This window comes from Gymnodraco acuticeps, unplaced genomic scaffold (genome assembly GCF_902827175.1).
Source record: "Gymnodraco acuticeps unplaced genomic scaffold, fGymAcu1.1, whole genome shotgun sequence".
NCBI classification, from domain to species: Eukaryota; Metazoa; Chordata; class Actinopteri; order Perciformes; family Bathydraconidae; genus Gymnodraco; species Gymnodraco acuticeps.
Window position 1 is genome coordinate 4601536 of NW_022990238.1, and position 22164 is coordinate 4623699.

Sequence of the window (22164 nt, forward strand, 5' to 3'; positions counted from 1 at the left end):
TCATTATCAAATGCTTCTAACAAACAAAATGAACATTAATGAATAACTTTCTCCCCTTTTTAGCAGGACTCTTCAGTGGGTCAAAACAACAGGATTCTAAGTCAATCAAAAATTAAACTTTCCAAATATAAATCCCTCTCTCCCACCTATCCCTCCGAAGATAACCAACAGAGCGTCCAAGCACAGAATGCCCCCCACAACCAGCGCACCACACTGAAACCTACTCTCTGAGCAATGCTGCGCAGAGTTTTGACAAGACACGTGACACACACGCAAACAATCCAAACAGAACATAACATCAGCAGCTCTGCGGAGCTCTTACACAACATTTTGATCTGCTCTTACACAACATTTTGATCTGCTCTTACCGGCTGCCTGTCCTGACTTAGTAGAAAAATGCCTCCCGTCTGCATGCTTCCGTCTCCCTGGATCGCACACAGCAACTATTTAAATACCTTCTTCCTACTGCAGCTGGGGCTCTCTGATTAGGGTGATTGCACCCAGCTTGCTAGAGGAGGCAGGACTGCCTGCGATCGTTTACACCTGTTGACTATCCCTACTAATTGGTGACTTGTTTTCTGACTACTTGTAGTCTGTTTTTACTCTTGTATTTATTAAAGCCTTAGGCTCTGTTTGACTTTACAATTATACAGTGAGCCTTATTTTCATGCTCATCATACAAAATATCATCAATATAATTGACTATTTTGGAGTATTTGAGCAAGTTCTACTTTTTTCACTTTGAATAAGGAGCTTATAATTGATTTTCTTCCATTCGCATGCTGCTTTTAAATGACCGAGGACAGCAGAAGGTAAATCCTGTTTGACTGGACACTAATGAAACGTCTGATTGAAATACAGAAACTGCAGGTGACTCTCGGTCTGGCTTTCACAGTCTGCAACACTCCTCAGCCCTGAAGCGAAGATTAGACACACTTGTAAACCCTTGTAATAGCAGCAGGGATTAATGAGCACATGTGAATTCAAAGCAGGCAAGTGTCTGTATTTTGCTTAAAACCACCTGCTTTGTTTATGAGCAGACAGTCCAACTCCCAGCAGGGTATCATACCTTGTTACTTATTTGTTGTACGTCTCGTAGGGCTTAGTGTTGCATCGAGCCTCAGTACTCGCACACCATGCAGGCTCAGGCTGCTGGGTAAATGCACGTGCAGAGAGCCGTGGAGACTTCATCTCCTGCAGCTTCTGTTCAGCAGACCTGTTTCCTGAGTGTGAAGCTGCAGCACGAAACAGAGCGGCGTGATGCTAACCTCTCACTCAACTGTCTCACTAAGTGTTATAAGGCCACACGGATATGACATGTATGTTCTCACTAACTCTTAGGTAGCAGCAGGTTATAATACCGTGAGCAGGAAGTTACATTTGGTGCTTCAGGCGAGGGGTGTATCCACGGATACTATAATAAAAAGGTCAGAGTACCATTAAGAAGGTCACACAGATGTCAAGCTGTTCACTTCAGGTCACGAGGCTAATCGATTTCAGTGGTTTGGAAAAATCTATTTTAGCCGGGGAGTCCATGCTCAATTTTGGGTGTTTATCCAATTATGATTTGCACTTCCACATTGAACACAACGCTTTTAATGATATAATCTTTGGTTCGGATGGAGCTGAAATTCAATACTCAACAATTATGATGATGCAACTTAATCTGGTTCCTAACTTATTGGTGGAAAAGCATCACGTCACCAGGCAAGCCAAGACAATGGCTAAAAAGTACTTCCACATGGATGAGCTATTGGCGTTGGGAGGGGGCTGCGCTCTCTGAGTGCCATTCTAGTTTTTTTAAATGGTGGTTATTTTTTTCATGTCACTTCCCTCTTAATAATTACACCCTCATCTTTTCCTTCATTGAAATGTCATTTTTGACAAGCTTTTGTATATAATTGTTTCGTTCTAATGAAAGGGTTTATGGGTTTCTCCATAAAACAACACAATGGTCAGTACTTTAATAGAGATGAATCAGAAACGTTCAGATGGAAACAAAATTGTCTTCTTTTTTCTGACTCTTCATTTCCTTATCTTTTGAATACGATTCATTTTGAACCCAAACCAGGTCAAATGTTTAAGACCATATAAATGTCAAAGTCTTATTTATGCTTATGTGGAGAGTAATGTGTCAGCGTGGGTAAGGTGACATACAGATCATATCTAATGTGATCAAATGTTTTCACTGTACTCTCGACAGTAAAGCATAACAAACAAACTGTAGCCTTTGGATGCTTAGAACTAACCTTATGTAAGCCACAATAAACATTTTAGCTGCACTATGTCCGCACTCTATTTGCATGCATTGGCGTTACGGGAATGTTTTAGCCGTACAAGTTACAACTGGTCCCTAGCTGACTTCTAGTAAAGGTCAGGACAGAATAAAGTGTATTTTGTGTCCTCCAAGTCTTTGAGGTACGATAGTTTCAGTGTCAGTCTCTCCAGGAAACTCTGCTCGGTTGCCCCATCAATTATGGCTACAGTCATTCCGCAGAAACCATGAAGAACAGTTGCGTGAGTTTAGCTTCCCACACTATATGGGATGTTTGCCATTCACCATAATTGCTCATTTCCTTGCAGCAAGGTTTTGTAATTCAGTGAAAAGCATTGTAATGATACCCCCAAATCTTTCTACATTGAAAAGTGATGAAAGGCTGTAAGCCATACTGTATAGTATAATATGATTTTTCCTGAAGTGTTTTGCCAAAATGAAATACATAAAGTACCTACTTGTTGAACATTATAAATAATGGATTTAATTTAAATATTTTATCAGGCTTGCTTCCCATCATCCAACCCGGGCACGGAAATCAGAGGAGAAAAACAAGTTTATATAACATCAGAATAGATATGGGACAATATAGTCATGATTGTCATGATAAACAAAACAAAAACCCGGTGACTTGAACCAGCTGTCCAGCATCACGGTAGAGTACTTCAAAATAGAGCATTACTTTAGAAATACGGGATTAAATGCAATACAATAATTTGACTCTTAACACAATACAAGGTGAAATGATGACAGTTTGTTTTGCTGCATTGGAGTTATTTAGGCCTGTACAATCTTGACAATAATCTTTTTATATCTTTCCCCATTAGATCATATTTTTTGATGGCCAACAACGATTTCCAAGTGTGGAAGTTTGCTAAGAAAAGTGAAGATTACTTCAGGAAGAAAGAAAACATTACTCTTCTCTAAGTCTCTTCCTGACCTCACCCTGCAGCCTCCGTTGAGAATCAACGTCGACAAATCTGACTCGTTGTTGCTGCTTGAGTTGCTGCTTCGACATCGATGGAACTCAGCAGATGTAAAGTGGTTTTCTGACCAAGAAATATGCACAAAGTTTATTGGGTAAAAAGTTGTGTCAAGTCAGTAAGTGGTGCCCTTGCAGTATCAGATGAGATTGTGTTGTCACTTTGAAACGTGGACAGCTTTAACCTAAAACAACACCTCAAAAGAGTGTTGGGTTGTTTGTTTCCACTCTGCAGGACAGGTCTCTTTTGAATCAAATGAATCAAATCTCTGGTCCACCACAGCTGAAACATACTGTATTCACTTACAAATACTGTAAGGCATATTAAACCTACTATTAAATGTATGATCATCATCATTATCATGTCTTTCAAAGTGAATTATTCGGTTAGTGGTCAGAAAAAAGCACAAAAAATTCATCATGGGTCAACTGCTGAATGCCCTTCATAGTGTATGCCAGTCACAAGCTGTTAAAAATAGAAAGTAATTTATCATCTAACAATTTGGTTGAACTGTTCATGGACAAATTATATAACACATTAAAGAAGATAATTATAGTAGTGTCTTTTGAGTAATAGCAAGATGAAAGCAATTGAAGGAACCGTTTATAGGATGTGAAATTGCCTCTTAGTAGAACCTGAATGAGGATTTCTGGCTGTACTTCACCTATAAACGTAACGTCATATCTTAATGTATACCCCAAATGTTCCCGGAGTTTTAACTTTCACCACAAAATTGCCTTTGTGTCACTGTCATTTTTGCCTGAGGCTATTACCAGTCAGTCATCATTTCCCCTGTCATTATATTCTGATTTCAGAGTCCGGCTTTCTTTTTTTATTATTCTAATCTCCTCTGAACACCGATAATTGAGAAGAGGTAGACAAAAACGTTTCCCGCTATTACATTGTCAATGACTTCTTGAATTAGGAAGTCTATTTCTTCTGAGTAATATGAGAAGATTGATGCCTCTTTCAATATATATCAGAGGCTAGTTAGCTAAGCTCTGCATAGAGAGGGAACCTTGCTCTGATGAAAGGTGGCAAAATCTTTCTTCCAAAACTCACTATTTCTTAAAATGTCAAACTAAGAATGACTAAAACTTGTATCAAAATATAACTATGGGATATTGTCAATGGCCTTTCATATAATTTGCTACTTCGCTAACACTACAGAGCACAACATGGTACCAGCTCTCCTTTTAATCTTCCACTGAGAGAAGCTTTTGGCTCTCAGACTCCCATCCAGGCCTGTGAGTTAACCCAGAGCCACGTCCCTCACTCAGTGCTTCCGCTCCCACCATCACACTGTCTGAGATATTGGATTTATTCGACCTATTCTGTGTTTGATGGGGATAATCTGATTGCACATGTAGTTGATTTAATTTGGCATGCTTGAGACCGGAGCGCGCAGGGCTGTTGACAGACTATTAGGCCGGTGAGGGGGGATTTCTCAGACGAGGCTGTGTGTGTTTGTGGTGTGTAAACTGAGAGGGTCTTCTTCATATTACATGGGGATGTAGTAGCTTTGGTAGATTGGGTTGCTTCGACGCAGAAAGTGTGTACCCAGGGGACTGTACTCAAAGATAATGAGCTCTAACAACCTGGCGGATGACGCTTGTGCATTAACCAAACCCCTAAATCCGGATTCTCTCTATCTCTGTGCTCGCCTCTTGTCTCTCCTGCTCTCCTCTACACTTTGTGTAACAGAGTGAATTATGCTAATGCATGTGAGCAGCAGAAAATGTTTTTGTTTAGGTTAGCTACACTTTTGTTCCTGTCATGTGTGTCAGCTTGGTTTGAAAGTGGATCCAAGCACAGCATATAGACAAAGAGGCAGGCTGGTATAGACAGGCATCCTGGAGCACAGGTAGCACAAGCAATATTAAAGGTCCCCTATTATACTGTTTTTCATCAATATATTATACTTCTCAGTTATATACAAAACATGTCTCTGAAGTGTTTTGCTAGAAATACCAAACTGATCATGCATTGTAGCATCCCATAATCCCCTCTGTTTCAGCCCTGTTTCAAAAGTGCTGATTCTCTGTCTGTTACTTTAGATGAAAGTAAGGAGCCAGCCATGCTCCCCACGCCCCTCTGCGAGATATTTGGTTAAAAAGAACACAATGGTGCTCTAGGAGGAGATTCAGGTGATGAGGAGGGGGGGGGGTACCTCTGTTTGATCCTGTAAAGCACTTTGAATTGCATTACTGTATGAATTGTGCTATACAAATAAATTGCCTTGCCTTGCCTTGCCTTACCTTGGTTGGTGATTGGCTAATGGTTACACAAGCCAAAAAACGTTATGACATCATAAAGTGGCCAAAATCTAATCAGTTCATTTTCAGACAGGTTTTTATATAAATGGATCAGGACAAAAAGTGAGCAAATCTTTTTTCCTGAAACTTTCAGAATCTCTTTACTCAGAGACATGTTGATGTATACAATACATGAAAAAGTGGATTTTGCACAATTGGTGACCTTTAACAAGAAACTCCAGGATTAGGGTTTGGGGAAACTCAATACATATTTTTGCCCTTAAAATAGAAACTCTGATAACAGCTAGCTTTTATTTGCATGAGCTGCTCGTTGATGGTTTAAAGACATTCTTTGTCATTCTTCACTTTACACTCTCTTTTGATGAACAGATGACATTGACAAGCATTTCTTACCCATATAGAAACTACATGCAACAACACTAAAATAAGATAAGATATACTTTATGAATCCCAAATTGAGAATTGTTTTCATTGCAGCAGCATGTAAAACAAAGTATTGCACATAATTAGATCAATGACAAGACGGAATTGTAGTTGTATTTATTTTCTTTAACTTTTTTCTAAGGGTTTTCAGCTGTATTGCTTCAATGTTTCAACCCCAAATCCGACATATTCTTTGTTGTCTTTCACTCAACATAGTTACTAGTTTCCTGGTCACTCTGAACATAAGGAATAAGAGTAACCTAATTATAGAGTCATTATTTTAGGAACTAGGAATGACTGCAATATTCAGTTAATAGATCATACAAAGAAACACACAAGTAGACTACCCCCAACTCCGAAGTATACCCATTTGAAAAAGAAATTCTGTAAACGCTAATGTAATCCGTAGTCCTGCAATGATTTCATATGGCCGGAGGCACATGTCACAGTTCACTCAGACTGTTAAGTAATTTGATATGATGCGCCGTGTTTAGACATATATAATTTGAGTAGCGTGTCGTGGTGACATGATGAGATATGTTGGTGTTAAATATGTATTCACAAACCCTGTGTGCACTGTGCCCTTCCAGCTGTGCCACGCTATGGGTCCTGGGAACTGATGATAGCACGGGCCTGTCAGGCAGAGTTGAGGGTGGAGGATAACACACCGCTTTATAGCCCAATCACACACAATCTGTTTAAGCACATCAGGGCTACACGTAGTTCTAAGGCCTCAGGGAGTAAACATAAACATTACATCCATTGACCCTTACCCCAAATATAATTACTTCATGGGCATTTTTGAGTGTGGAATATATGCCTTTGCCACCACTTGTAATCTTCTCATACACCCCCGAGAGCAATAAATTGTTCCGTGCTGAGAAAAGCGCCTTTGGTCTTCACATGTCTCAAATATATATATGCTAGGTATTTTTTGTTGGTTTGATTTTTGTTGGGGTTGCTATTACACAAGAAATGTGTCATTTGAGACATTTCTCTAGCATACATAAGTCTTATTTTGTTGTACATTAAAATGTCCAACCACATTTCATCAGTTTAAACATCTTCACCACGGTTAAATCAATTTCGTACACATTGATGCGCTATGGTCACACATTTACCTAAATAGGAAAGGTTTTGAGAGAGGGGCTTTCCAAAGTATTTTATTATTTCGACAAGCAGGCCTGGAAGATACCGGTAAATTTAAACTAGGTGGTTTTAATGAGTTGATGTGAGCTGACCTATCCAGTGGCCACAAAAGGAATAGCATGTGCTGTGAAAGGCAATAAGACATCATGGCATTCAGCCAGCAGGTCCAGCTAGCCACTGCAGTCACCAACAAGACAAGTAAATCCCCACATGCATTCTCTCTTTTATTTATGACACTTAAATGTGCACTGATACAAAATACACAGCAAAAATACTCTTTCACATACATTGTAGTTTATTCTTTCACTATTAGGACAACGTTTGATAAACGGACACAATATATGATTAACTGTATACACCTGGACACAGTTTACTGATTGGTTCCTCACTGCAAATATATTGTACACAACCAGCTTTAAGAGAAAATGAACATACTGATTTGGGCCCCTTATAGAATACATTCATACAGAACCACTTTGGTCCAGATAGGGGAGAGACTCAAGCTGCTGGCTTCAAAAACATACGTGGTCACAGCTTAAAATACATGTATTAATTTGAAATAAAATCAGCAATATATTTAGACCATACTTACATATAAATACTATTTTACTCAAGGTGCACAACATTCCTCTGTTACCGTATCTAATCATGTCTCCTGCTCTGGAAAACAAGAACACCACTGAGGATTAACTTCTGGGCAACAGCAGCACCAGATGTGTTTCATGCTCCCAGCTCAATTCTGACTACCTGCTCATTACTATCCTCAGCATCAACTCAACACCAGCTCCTGGCTGAAGTGTAAATGCACAGAGCTATTATCTGAATGACAAACATGCTGCATGTTGTGCTCTTATTTTGCTCTGAACTACACAATTCTTTACAGGAACCACAATGAGAGCAGCTCCCATAGTAAAACACAAAGCTCTGTTCTTGTTATTCCTTATACAGGCATTACTTTTTCATGTGACGCACACTGTTTATGCTAGAGTGGGACTTGCACTGACCACTGACCTCCGAGCTCTGTTTGAACGGGGTCATATCAACACATCACTTATCTGGCTGATGCCGCTGATTCATCTTTACTGCAGCACATCCACAAATCTGGAATATTTAAACCACACGCATTCATACCCACTTGAAAATATACAAACACGCACACGTAAGCCAAGAAACAATCAAATATTGACAGCTATCAAATAAATCACCTGTATAAACACATATATACACAGTATTTAGCAATTATAAATTAACATTGTGCAAATAGTCATACATACAACGTCAAGATGAAGCTCAAAAAAAATAAACGTTATGAAGGAGGCTTCCCTCTTTTGAAAAGAAATGCAATGTCTTCATAAGCGAATGTACCACTGCTAATTTAGCTTTTATTTGTCATTATAGGTTTTGTTCTACTTTTAGAGATTTGTCCACAGCCCCTGCACACACGGGGTAAGGCTGAATAGTAAACACTGTTTGTAGAGTAACTGGGCACAGAAAATTATGAACACAAACGGTTTTTCTTCTCTTTTTTGCATTTGCACAGTGGGGACACTAATGTGATGGCACTGTAATAACCTAAACTAAATCTGCCAAATCTGCATGCACGACAGCCTATATTTAAACCGGCAAAAACACCCCTGTGCCAGAAACGACAAGTTACTTTGAGTCACAGTGTTAGATGTATTCTTTATGCATGTGCCTCTACAGGCCATGTCTATATGCTGTTCTATATGCTGTGTATTTGTATCCTTGATTTGAGTGCACATTTTCCTCTATCAGCTTTCATCTCAAGGGTTGAGTGGGTTATTATGTTGAGGTTCAGGGCATGTGAGTCAGACAACATCTTGATGGCTAGGGGAAAAAAAACATTAACTTTCACAAAATTGAAAATACACCCCCTTGAAAACACACCTGGCACATTTACACAGTTACAACTTAAGCACTCGACAGAATCCATTGCTTAGACCTATATAAAAAAACACTTATTTTCTGTAAAACACCTAGTCAAGCCATTTTAACTGATTTATAATTCATCTCATACCATCACTTGGCTATATGTAAGCCAGGAATGATCTGGTGAGAGCAGCTGCCAATTTCCACGTCCCCCGGGACAGCACTGTGGTCACCGCATGAGGTACAGCAGAATGCTTATTCTCTTGTTAGACGATAAATCAGATATCAAAGCAAAGCAAAGAAGCATTTTGTTTCCTACCATTTGTTATGATGAACTTGTTTGGTCTTTTGGTGTATGCAGTTCAATGTCCAGTTTGTCTTTAGCCTCCAGTACCACAAAACACACATTTGATACACATCACAAAGTAAAGCAGAGGCGTTTTTTGTTTAGTTTCCATTGTTGCTATTTGAGGTTTTTGTCTTATTATTTTACATGGCTTATCTGCCTTGAGATGCTATTGTTCAAAATGCAGCAGTTTCTTCTGCTGTCCGACAAACATGTACAGAAATCAATTTACACGGCTCACAGCACATCTCAGTGTGGGAGGCTGCCGTATTATTCTGCGTTCTCAGGCTGTGGAGAGGGCTGTTCTCCGTTCAGTTTCACCAATCTCTGGGCAATCTCTGGGCAATCTCTGGGCAAAGACACTCAGACTCAGATGAGTTCATCAGCCCTGCTCTTCACAGCCACCCAGGGCAGTATGACAGAGCCAGAGGAGAGCTCAATAAGGTCTTGTTCCTGGTACCTTTCACAGGTGGCTCTCCACATTCTCTCTCTGACCCTCGTAACAATGCACCCTGTCCGTAAGGCTCATGTCCTCCAGTAGGGTGCAGTTTGTTCCCTCGTGAAGCGGGGAGGCACACTGGCCTGCCCCCTTACTGTTGACCATACCGTTGTGACATCCAGCCACAAGCATGTGCGTCTCCTCAGGGCTGCAGACCGGGGAGGAGGTCTTAGCGATGTCGGGGAGATGAGGCAGACGAGAGACGTGGTTCAGCAGGCTTGCTGTCTTGGTGTTGGGGGTATTGCTGTAGGTGTGCCGGTATTCCTCCTCTATGTTCCTCCCTAGCTTCCAGCGCTTCCACTTCTTCAAGATCTCCGATTGCACCTGAGGAGAGGAGGGAGAGACAAGCAGCTGTTATTAAAGTGATGATGGTAGGAAAGTCTGGGGCTGTCAAAGGGTTTCTGCTGTGCAAACGCAAATGAGGACGCCTACTTCTTTGTTGACAAAGCAGTACAAGATGGCCACCAAGAGACCCTGTGGAGAAAAAACGGAGTCAGTCTCCTATCTTTAATTCATGACAGATACAATATTTAGAGTACTTTGAAAATCCATTGTTTAAAACTATGAAAACATGTTTTGAACCATATTAATGCATGCACTTTTTTGTGTTTGTAAATGTGTTGCTCTATGACTAAATCAATCACAAGCACTGCACATCAGAGTATCTTCTGTCTTGATTGAACTTGTGCTCTTTGACTTTGTATTATTTTCCTCTCTCTTTCGCTTTCTTCATCAAGGCAATTCCCCTGGTTGTTGTCTGTTATCTCGACACACGTCATCGCTGTCCCCGTAGCAAAAAGGTCACTGTCATTATGTCACACTGTGACACAGCCAGTTAGAAGAACAGAGAGCACATTATGTTAATGTGATCCCTGCAGACAATACAGCACTTCTCAATTGTCTGGGGGAAGGGAAGCTCTGACATGCTGCGACTGATTAAGCTCATCTGGACTGACACTTAGACAAGATGAAAGGAAGATGTTTACTGATTTGGCGTAGCGTGAATTTTTTGATTTTGATTTGATAACATGAATGCTTTTCTCAGCTGCAGTTGTGTGCCTTCCATTTAATTCTGTATGTTTCTTTTTCAATGTTGTCTCAGCATTATGAACTACAAAATTCCTTAACTATGTTTCAACTCTCACTTGATCCCAGGTCAGTGTCGTTGTCGAGTAATTTCATAAATGGTGTCGTCTTAGTTTTAGAAAATTGCAGTAGCTGATGTTCTAGAAGTAATTTTTTCAGGGTCCGACCTGGAAGGAGGAGAAGAAGAGGTCGCTGAACAGCTTGGTGAGACGCAGTCCTATGGTGGCCTTGGTGGACTCATCTGTGACGAAGATGAAGACCACCTGATGGATGCCCAGCAGGGGGATCAGGGTTAGAGTCGACTTAGCCAACCTGAGAGGGATGAGAGACATAGAGAAAGAACAGATCTAATAAGTGGACTTTTTTTATGTGAATAGAAAAAAATACATTGTTAACGTTTAAACTCACCTGAATTTGTAATCTGTATACCTCATTTGGTGTGCTCTAAGTTTTGACACCAGAATTTTGATGATATGGATAAAGATAAGGAAGTTGATCTGTAAAAGACAGAGACATAACCGTTTTTAATGAAAGCCAAACAGATCTTAAACATTGTACACATTGGTGTATGACATTATGCTGCTCAAAGCATTGAACAATCATATTTGTGAAACTGAACAGCAAAATATGCTTTTTTAAAAACACAATATAAACCACATATTGCCATATTCATACAACAAATAAATTCCAATGAAAACTGTCAAATCCATTTGCAGTTGAAACCAAAATATTCTGAATGGATTAATATCAAAAATGCTACCGGTAATCACAAAACATATTTTTTTACTTGAGTAGCCTGCACCTTTAACCTTATTGCTCATAGCAGAAGCACATTGTGGACAGGGAAACCCTTTCACATTAGATGCCATCACAACAGCGGGTGTTTCTCTAATGAAAATCACTTATGATGTGACCTTTTCAGTGTATTTAAAAAGAGGGTTGTTAATTTGAAGGAGCCTGGACAAAGGAAGTGAAAAGGGCTCATTCGTAAACAGAGTCCATGCCAGATATCCATGCCTTTTTTGATCAGTACACGCACGTAGCAGATATTTTCAGTTTTTCCTGACACACGCCAAAAGTTTCATGATGGATGAGCTTCCTCCATTTCCTCTTCTTGAAGTGTATGTGGATTTCACTCCATACAGTACACTGCAAAGAGTACATACAGCACATGCTCTTTCTATATATGTGTGTCCTTCTGTGTTACCATATATTTTATTAGGGAAATCTGATTTTTGTTCACGTACACACGCATATTAGTGCTTACTGCTGAGCGTAGTTGTATACTCCTGAGCACCTTAAACATGGTGGGATTAGGACAAAGAGGGAAACACTGAAATGGGAAGCAGCCCTTCTGTCCCTGTGGCAATTCAAACACAGGAATTCCTGTGAGATACAGGCCACTTAGCTGGAAGATTAATTCATGGTAAATACCGTCTGTGTAACAGGCCTGACATAAGAGCCATGACAAATGGGACTTATATAAAAGCTCAGAACTGACCTTTGCAGTGCTCATCTACAATAATAAGGCAGGTTGCCGTATGGATAGGGGTTAGGTCAACTTTGCAGTATCAAAGAAAACACATCTCTTTAATCCAAAGCCTATGACTCTCAAGATGTCTCCCAGATGTTTGGCCTAAAGCGCCGACAGCCTTTTACACATCATGAATAAATGAAGTGTGTTTAATATTGTAGTGTATGAATGCAGGATGTAGAAATACAGTAGTGGTGGGTAAATGTGGAATTTTGATGGGCGAATGCACTTATTTCCCATGTATTTTCAAGGCAAAAATAATAAACTTCTTCGGCTTTTGTATTCAAATGTAGGATGTATGATGTGAACTAAAGAAACCTACTGGTTGAAAAAAAGCAGAAGACAGCAACAGAGATAACAAGGGGAATTACCACAACTGCTAGCAGTATGGGGGAACGGATGATCCACCAGTAATGCATGTTTATATTTTGTCCCCAGCACCTGAAAAGGAAAGTGTAAGAGGAACAATCAGTCAGAGATACCCAGACACACCTCATATGCTTTCAAACAAGGTTCACTGTGTAGCAAATGTTGTCACACTGCTTTGCAACTCTGCTAAAGTAGAAAGATGTCCTCTCCCTGGCTGTGTGAGTGACACACGGCAGCACCATCAAGGGTTTTTAAAGTTTGAAATAACAACACAATGTGTCCGTTCTTTAGAAAGTGTAGATTTAACCCCCAATTGCTGCTTAGACTAGAACCTATGAGATTGCATAGTAATGTTTGGGAAGTATTAAATAGCAAAAACGTGCCAAAGCATCTGCTGTTCTCAGAGATTTTCATATTCCCACAGAAGATTAAATGTGCCTGTGTGAAAAGTATAGTTGCAGCCAACGCATTGAGTCGTAATCATCATCAAATTGGCCTGCTGAGTATCAACATTCAAGAAAGAACACCATCTGCCAGTTTTTTTCTGATTTCTGAAAATGTTGTAGGCGAGTCTGATAGCAGCTAGGGAAGGTAGGAGTGAGGGAATAGAGTAAGAGAGGCGGAGGGCACTGTGGAAACTTACTCTTGGTTTTCATACAGGTATTTAGCTATCACCCAGGGCACGAGGAATATTAACGGGGTACCTGGAAAGAAATGAGAGCTGTCTAAATGCAAAACAGTCATGATGTACACCAGCGTTACAGTCCTTTTTTTCATTTATCTGCTCTCGTTTAATTTCCTTTCATGCAAAAAGTATAATTAAGCACATCATATTAATAACTTGCATCCCCTGAGTTTTTACTTCACATAGACACACACTCATATACACACTCGCAGACCCCCAGCTCACCCCAGCCAATGCACAGGTAGATTTTGAAGTAGTTCCTCTCTGTGAACACAGTGATGACCAGCAGGTTGTGGAGGTAGATGCCTTCCACCAGCAGCCAGTAGCTGTTGGCCATTATACTGTACTGCATCATCACCATGGCGATGCGACAGCCCACAGCAGTCTGTAAAACAACAGCAAGGTCTGTTTCACAAATGATAACACATCAAGCCGTCTGACGTTAAAACATTTTGTAGTGAGAGTGATGTGGACGGGGAGATCAGTGCCGCAGCAGATGGGAGTTCCTTCTGCCGCCAGGATTCAGATTGTGTGCCTACAGCCATGAGAGGAACTACAGCAGGAACTTCAACCCGAACGTCAGCCAGCTGTGATCCACAAACACAACAAACACACAACTATACTACACATCAGCACACGTGGTTCTGCCATCACTGATTTATGTTTTTTAGCTTCTACAATTATCTTTGTGGTAACCTTAACCCTTCACCATTATTTCTTTCACTACAAACAACACCTTTTTATTTCACTTATTGATCTTGTCAATGTAATATTATAATTATGTCAGCACTAACCAGGTTATATTTTGTGTACAGTCATTTACAGACTTTATGTTTAAGTACATGTTTTGTCTTTGAATATAAGTTTTTCAAATACAATCCTGCATCATGTGCCATGCAAAGTTATTTATCATTTTTATTTTTTATCTTTGATTTAATCCTTAATTGTATTAATCTGTGTGAATCTGTGCTGTCCTGTTTTTCAATCTTAGCCTGTTGCCGTTAAACTACTGAATTTCCCCACGGGATTAATAAAGGTACATCTTATCTTGTCTTTATTTTAATGATTAAGGTTGCAAAATGCCCCTTTGGAAATACATTTGCAAAACATCTCAAGGGCTGAAAACAAATATATATATATAAAGTATTCTTTTTAATATAAGAAATCCCTCTGTACTCATAAAAGACACATTTCACTCTGCTTTACTAATGGAAAAAGGACATAACACTGGTTATATATAATACATTACACTCCACTTTAAAGGTTGTTGTCTAACCACAGATCACTGACCTCATTGTTGACCAGGAGCTCCACTGGAGGCATGGACGCCTGCGGGAATCCCTGATCCTGGTCCCCCCCGAGGTCCTGCGATGTGAGGTTGGCCTCCATCAGAGCATCTTTAATGAGGATAGACATCGCTCGCAGGATGAAGGAGGCAAACAGATTCATGTGGATGTTGTTCCTCATGCAGTGCAGTTTCCTGATGAATAAGCAGCAACAACAACTAGATTATCCTTCTATAATTCACAAACACACTGCTAACTGCAATACAACTTTAAATAGGGGAATGATACGTTTAAGCATGCATTATCATCTCACTTTCAGCTGGTCTGCTCTTGTTATTGATGAAACTGATTTATTAGACACTGCTGTCTATCAAATTGTAATGATTGTATGTATTACTTCATGGATTTTACAGCCTGTACGTGCGTTGTCCTGTTTGTTTGTCATGCTTTGCTTTCTGTTATTTTGTTCATGTATGTCTGTAAGACGTTGCTTTTGTCGGGACCACCTTGAAAACAAGATGGTGCAAATCAAGAGGTTTAATAAATACATTTCTATATGATCCCACTCTTATGTCTGTATGTTAATAAAAAGCAACAAGTCTAAATGTTACTACTGATGCCTCTGATCTACATTAGAAGAGAGTTCATCAGCGATACATTTAGATAATGTAAAGATATAAAAGGATTTCAAATCAATACAATTTATATTTGTATTAAGGCCTATGGATTACATTGCTAAACACAATACGAAAGTTATTTGCAGTTACATTTCTTTATCTTTTACTTAACCTTTTAATGTGTATACATTCTGAAATGTAATAAAATAAATTCCCCGTTTTACCAGAGATAACGTGCCAGAATACATGTTTCATCTAGACGCTGTAACCAGCAGATTGCTCAGAGCCAAAATAGTCCAGCAATCGGATATTGCACTTTGATAACATGTGTTAATAGGGGAACTGTGGGGGTGCTGGTGGCAGATGGTGTTAGTTTTGGATGGAGGCAGGCTAGCTTTTCCCTGATGCTTCCAGTCTGTGTGCCAAGCTAAGTGGTTGCTGAGCCTTGTGTTTAAGGAACAGATATTTATGTGGTATCAATGTTTTTCTTCGTCTCCACCAGAGAGTGAATAAGCCCATTTCCTAAAATGTCTAACTATTACTTTAATGGGTTTCCCCTCCTCCCTGCTGTGTTTGATACACATTCTCTCCATTTCTTAGAGATGATTCAAACCACAAATCCTTCTTACCTAAAGAATATCAGGATGCCAAGCGCCAACACCAAAGCCACCAGTGATAAGGAATATCCCACTGTGTACATGATCCGAATATGGCCGTAGTACTGCTGCAAATTAAAACACAGAAAAACACACAGACTCAAAAATAGTTTCCCTATTTGAGGGGGTTCGTTAGTTTTCAAATCAAAAATATTTTTATTTAGTTTCGGCAATCAATAAGCAGTGTTTGTCATATAGTAATGGTAAACATAATATATGCCAATGCAAATGAGCGGTTGGTCTGTGCTGATTATATGTACAAAAGGAAAAAATAAAAAACAAAACAAGAAAACCACAGACAAACAATAACAACGACTAAAGTAATCCTCTATCACTGCCAGTGATCCTTATACACACAAATATATGCCAGACTATTGTTGGATGAGTATATATGCATGTAAAACAAAGCATATACACACATGCAACCTACACATACACATTTGCTGTATACATACACATACATACATACATACATACATACATACATACATACATACATACATACATACATACATACATACATACATACATACATACATACATACATACATACATACATACATACATACATACATACATACATACATACATACATACATACATATGCTGCACTTAAGCTAAACCAATAACAGAATGATTTATAGAGTTTGGAATGCATTTATAAAAGGTCCCCAGGCTTCCTGAAATGTGCTGTTTGAGTATAGAAGTGAGTATCTGATCTTTTCAAGTTTCATACAGGACATAACATCTGTCAACCACTGTAGATGAGTGGGCGGGAAATTGTCTATCCATCTAAGCAGGATGGCTCGACGAGCTAAGAGGAGAGCAAAAGACAGAGATCGCCGCCGTTCTGCAGTTAAACGCATCTCCTTTCCTATTACCCCAAATAGGGCAGCCAGAGGATTTGGATCCAGTTCAATACTGAACACTTGGGATAGAGTTTGGAAAATCTCCGTCCAGTACATGCTTAGGCGGGGACAGGACCATTACATATGAATGAGAGAGGCTTCATTAATTTGGCATGTATCAGGATACATTTTGGATAGTTTGACTTTTGAAATATGAGCTCTATGTACCACTTTGAAACTGAATTAAGCAGTGAGCACATAGAGAAGTTGAATTAACCAGTTTAAGTATAGCATTCCATTTATCTGCTGGAAGGGGAAGGCCCGTATCCGTCTCCCATGCTGCCCTGAGCTTATCTGTGGAGAGACACCTTAGATCTGACATCTTGTTATAGAGGGCTGAAATAAGTCTCTTCTGGAATGGATTTAAGGAGAGGACAGTATCAACAATGGTTGCATCGGTAGATGAGGGCCCTTTCTCATTTCTCTAACTCCCCTCCTCGACTCCCCTCCTCGAGACTTAGTCCCGCCCACAGGAGATGCGAACGGAGGAGTCGAGGAGGGGAGCCGAGGAGAGAGGAGGGGAAGCAGCAGGCGGTTAGAGAAATGAGAACTCCTCTCCTCTGAGCGGTCATTTTAAAGAGACGTCCATTAATGATGACAGGAGGTACAGCAGCCCTCTGTCTGATGGACAGATGTGTTCATGACGACTTATATATTTACTTTTAATTCATTCACAGTGCGGTATAATGAGACAATAACAGGCTACAGATGCGGACACACGCACACACACACACACACACATATATATATATACATATATACCATTTCAGAATCAAACAGAGCACTCTCATAATAACGTAACACTATCAGAGACTGGATATATACCCCCCCACCCCCCCCCCCTCTGGTCGCTACAATGAGGGAAATAAATTACGGGCCAAAAGTTTTATTTACAAGTATTAAAAGTAAGCAAACCAACTGAGACTTGTCTGTCCACTGCATCTACGCACTGTACAACACACACACCTACACACTGTACAACACACACACCTACACACTGCACCACACGCACCTACAGCTGCTAAAGCATATCAGGCTACAGCCGTTGTGTATTTTATTATGTGAAGCACTAAATGGTTTTAGAAAAATATCGACTCTTTGTTTGTAGTTATCTACTAAACTACAGCAAATAAAGAGAGTAGGCCTGTTATACTGAGTGATATATATTTTACACACTGCTCTGCTTTCTGCACGGACCTCACAGCTGTTCTCTCTGTAAACATCGCGTTGCGATAAGAGCAGTTAATAAAATAATATCCAGGGGATGCATGTAGAGCTGTCATTGGCTGAGATAAGTCCGGCCGTGCGTCACGACGCTTTGAAACATCTCTGTTCCCGGAAATGCATCCACGAAGGAGCCGTGGAGGACCGTGGAGGACCCATCAGTGTATCCTCGGTTATAGCTCCTCCAGAGAGCCTCCTCGACGCTCGATCCTCGGTCCTCGAAGTGCATTTAGAGAAATTAGATGTCCTTCAACATGGCGCGCTCAAATTCATTTCCGGGTCACTACCGGAGGACCGAGGAGTCGAGGAGTCGAGGAGGGGGATTTGATGAAATGAGAAAGGGCTATAGAAAGGCTGGGTGATTGAGAGAGCATATAATGCCTTGCCTGTAAATATCTAAAACAATCTGATTTGGGAAGATTAAATGTCCTGCTCAACTGCTCGAATTATGCCAGAGTGTTATCTATGAAAAGATCTTTAAAGCGAGTGACTCCTTTCCTGCGCCATTCTAAAAAGCCACAATCCAAAACGGATGGTTTAAATAAGTGATTTTCTGTTATGGGACTCAGATGAGAAAAGTCTGACAGGCCAAAGTACTTCCTAAATTGAGCCTGTATCCTTACAGAGTGTTTAACCACCGGGTTTCTGATAGATATGATTAATAGTGGAAGTTTGGATCCAAGCAGTGCAAGAATATATATATTACCCTCTGAGTGCAATTCCATGGCCACCCAGTTTGGGGGATCGAGGTGGCCGTGGAAGTGAGACCAAAATGCAGATTAATTGACCAGTAGTAGAAACAGAAGTTGGGAAGGGCCATACCACCATTAGCTTTGTTTTTTTGCAGGTGGGCCTTGTTGAGACGGGGACGCTTACCCTGCCATATATAGGAGGTAATAAGATAATCCAATTTGTCGAAAAATGATCTAGGGATAAAAAGCGGTAGGGCCTGAAAAAGATAAAGAAATTGAGGTAGGATGGTCATTTTGATTGAGTTGACACGGCCTACAAGGGACATTGATAGACCACTGTGTTAGGGTTTGTTTTACCTGATTTAAGAGAACCAGCAAGTTTTCTCTGAATAGGTCTTTGTATTTTGTAACTGAGACACCCAAATAAGAAAGTTTGTAGCTTTCAATTTTAAAAGGCAAGTAGGTGAAGTTCAAGGTTTGTGCTTTGTCATTGATATGAAAGAGCTCACTTTTTTGAAGGTTTTGTATCCTGACAGGTTCGTTAGTTTTGACAGCAACATTGCATCTAATATGTGTTGTTGAGATAAGTTAATGTAGACAAAATGTTAGTTTTGACTTTAATAAGAACATCGAGAGACATTTCTTACCAGACTTGGATCATTAGAATCACACTCGCTGGTATTCTTCATAGTCGCCCACTGGCCGCTTGCATCACATTCCTGATAAACCATGCCATGATGTACTAAAAAAACACAAAGACACACACAGTCTTTATAAGTTACTCTGCAGAATCTTTTGACAAGCTCTTCAACATACAGTGTATCTCTTAACCACATGTGTCTTACCTTTATTGTGCCACGGAAGATACCATGGACACGTCACACTGACTGTAGCGTTGGGGAGTCCATCAGGCCAACAGGCATAATTGTCAAATAGCCTGTTGCACACAAGACCTGGAGATAAAAAAAAGACATTATAAAATATGAATAATTGTCTCATATATCTAAAGTCCTTACATATCATGTCTATGGCGGAAGACGTCTATGTCATGTAGTCATGTCTTTGAAGTGATGGCTGCTGGTCAATTTGGCATCTCTACACTCCATGTTCTTTCATCTTGACGAAGTAAAGTGAAGTGCCCTATCAATGACCTTCTTCCCAAACCATACCTTTCATCTTCTCCACAAAGGATGTAAACCATGCTGGTGTATGGACAGTTAGAGCTTCATGTGAGTTTCATCTCCTCTACTGACCTAATAGGGTGACAGTGTGAGAGCATATATGAGTGGTGTGATTTTGTGTTCAGTGTAGGAAGCTGTCTTTTTGAAACTTGGAGCCTCGCTGTTCTCTAACAAGTTAACAGACCATAATGCAACTGAAGGGCAGCATTCGCCACGTAGTTAAACACTGCTGCTGGAGCAAACTGGGGCCACAAAGCAAAGAGTGGGATGCGGCAAATAGCACAAAGGTTTTAGCAGGGAGCGGAAATTGCTGTCGCTCCATCTGGTGACAGCGCAACCTCACCATTAACAGCTCTACAGCATTCGATAGTTCCCAATGTGCTACAAGGTGAAGGCAATTACTCTACTGCCAATTGTAAAAGTGCATCCCTTTTATATGTGTCTCCTCAGAAATGTTGTCAGAGCACTAATGGTGATTTAGGAATCAAACATTATTATAATGTTGCACTTCATTGTTTTTCTGTATAAGAAAATTAAAGTGAAAATGAATGTCAGTGTTGATTATAAATATAGCAATACATTCCTGAACTGAGCTCTAATATCTGCATTTTGCACCATTAGACGCTACAGTGACTGTACTGTAATTGAATGCAATAAAGAAGTACTTGAAAGATGTTGCGCCCAGTAACAAACCTACTTTTTTTGGTGGAAACAAAGGAAAATATCTTAAAGAACAGGTGGCTAGAATACTCCAAATAAATGTTGCTCTGTATCAGCTAGTTATGTAAAACTGGATGTCTTTTTAAACTATATCAACATTAGAAGATGATTTCATGCTAGTATTGTTTTTATGGTTAGTTTGCGCTGCACCCAGGTGGGCCAATAAAACTGTTCTTGTAAGTTTAAACATTGAAAACAGATACTTGTAAATCTCACCGGTGCTTGGCGGGTCTCGGCTGTTGTTGCGCTCACACTCGTCCATGTATAACTTCCAACTCTCCTTCAGCTTATCCAGAGAATCAGCAGGAGACACCTAAGGAAACATTGAATCATTGCAGCAATACTCCCAATAGCACGAGGAAGGTCTGTTATTCCTCGACTTGCTTGATGTAACACAACAGGTGGGCAAGAAAAATGTTGACTGTGTGCTTCATACAAACCTAGTAGACAAAATGGATTACTTTTCTAAATTGGCATTCATTTGTTTTACTTCACTTCATATACACAGCAGATTTAAACAACCCATTCTCGCAATGGGAATATTATCCATCAATGTGATGCAGAGTCCCACTTGAAAGTGTTTTTATAGAGGGTTTTGCTACTGTAAGGCTGATTTATTGTAGACTGCAACACTCACTGTTATTCAAACAAAACAAGGGCCGAAAGTTTGTTTGAGCTTCAACGTCACTACTCTCTGGTTTGTTTCAAAAGGCAGCAGAGTTTAAGGAACAAAACACCACCCCCACACTGTAAATAAAGCGAGTGACTAATGAAAGTTCACACATACATAGAGGCTGTATCTCTGGGGGGGAAAAAGCGAGGACATGTGTGTGTGTGTGCTCTTACTTACTTCAATGCTGCAGGAGACAATCAGCATTGCCGCAAAGAGGAACAGCCGTGACATCCCTTATTCCTGTTGTTGGTGCTGGGGGGGATACTGCAGGACAGGGGAGGGTGTTCACCTCATAAGGGGGCTTATCTACCCTCGCCACACTACCTGGATGACAAAGAGACACACGATTAATTAATGTGGATTGCAAACACACCACTTAGTACCTCATCTTGGCCTGCAAAAAAAAGGACCAAAACAATAAAAGGCAATGATTGATTTGAGATTTGCGCCAGGATGTGCAAGGTGTACATGGAGGGAGGGAATTCCCAGAACGAGACATGTCACAGGTGATCAAATGCTACGGGAAATGCTATTCATCCAAACAATACGACAGCTGTGGCTCAGCTTAGCAGTACCCACTGAGAAACCTACAGTTTGCTGCTGTCCACCTTCATCCAAAATCCTGTCAGTGCTCGGCCCAGCGTGGAGTCAGTGTGTGCCAGAGGTCACTCACCTGTGTGTCCGTCAGACTC

The 22164-nt window shown here is 40.2% G+C and overlaps 1 protein-coding gene across 2 annotated transcripts in view; it reads right to left on the reverse strand.

Annotated features, from left to right (window-relative positions):
- Nucleotides 1-7317: 7317 nt before the first annotated feature.
- The window catches only part of gcgra (glucagon receptor a), a 49507-nt gene continuing 34660 nt past the window's right edge, over nucleotides 7318-22164 (reverse strand). Inside the window, exons 2-14 of one of the 2 annotated variants that reach the window (XM_034220268.1) lie at nucleotides 21650-21796; nucleotides 21016-21112; nucleotides 19744-19851; nucleotides 19546-19640; nucleotides 16048-16142; nucleotides 14806-14995; nucleotides 13741-13900; nucleotides 13474-13534; nucleotides 12833-12902; nucleotides 11357-11424; nucleotides 11095-11239; nucleotides 10274-10315; nucleotides 7318-10165 (exon numbers count right to left, since the gene is read on the reverse strand). In XM_034220268.1, coding sequence (XP_034076159.1) covers nucleotides 9806-10165; nucleotides 10274-10315; nucleotides 11095-11239; nucleotides 11357-11424; nucleotides 12833-12902; nucleotides 13474-13534; nucleotides 13741-13900; nucleotides 14806-14995; nucleotides 16048-16142; nucleotides 19546-19640; nucleotides 19744-19851; nucleotides 21016-21112; nucleotides 21650-21703 — 1545 coding nt within the window. In that variant the 5' untranslated portion in view covers nucleotides 21704-21796 and the 3' untranslated portion in view covers nucleotides 7318-9805. Of the gene's footprint in view, nucleotides 10166-10273; nucleotides 10316-11094; nucleotides 11240-11335; nucleotides 11425-12832; nucleotides 12903-13473; nucleotides 13535-13740; nucleotides 13901-14805; nucleotides 14996-16047; nucleotides 16143-19545; nucleotides 19641-19743; nucleotides 19852-21015; nucleotides 21113-21649; nucleotides 21797-22164 lie in introns of both variants that reach the window. The other variant, XM_034220267.1, reaches the window with a different exon arrangement.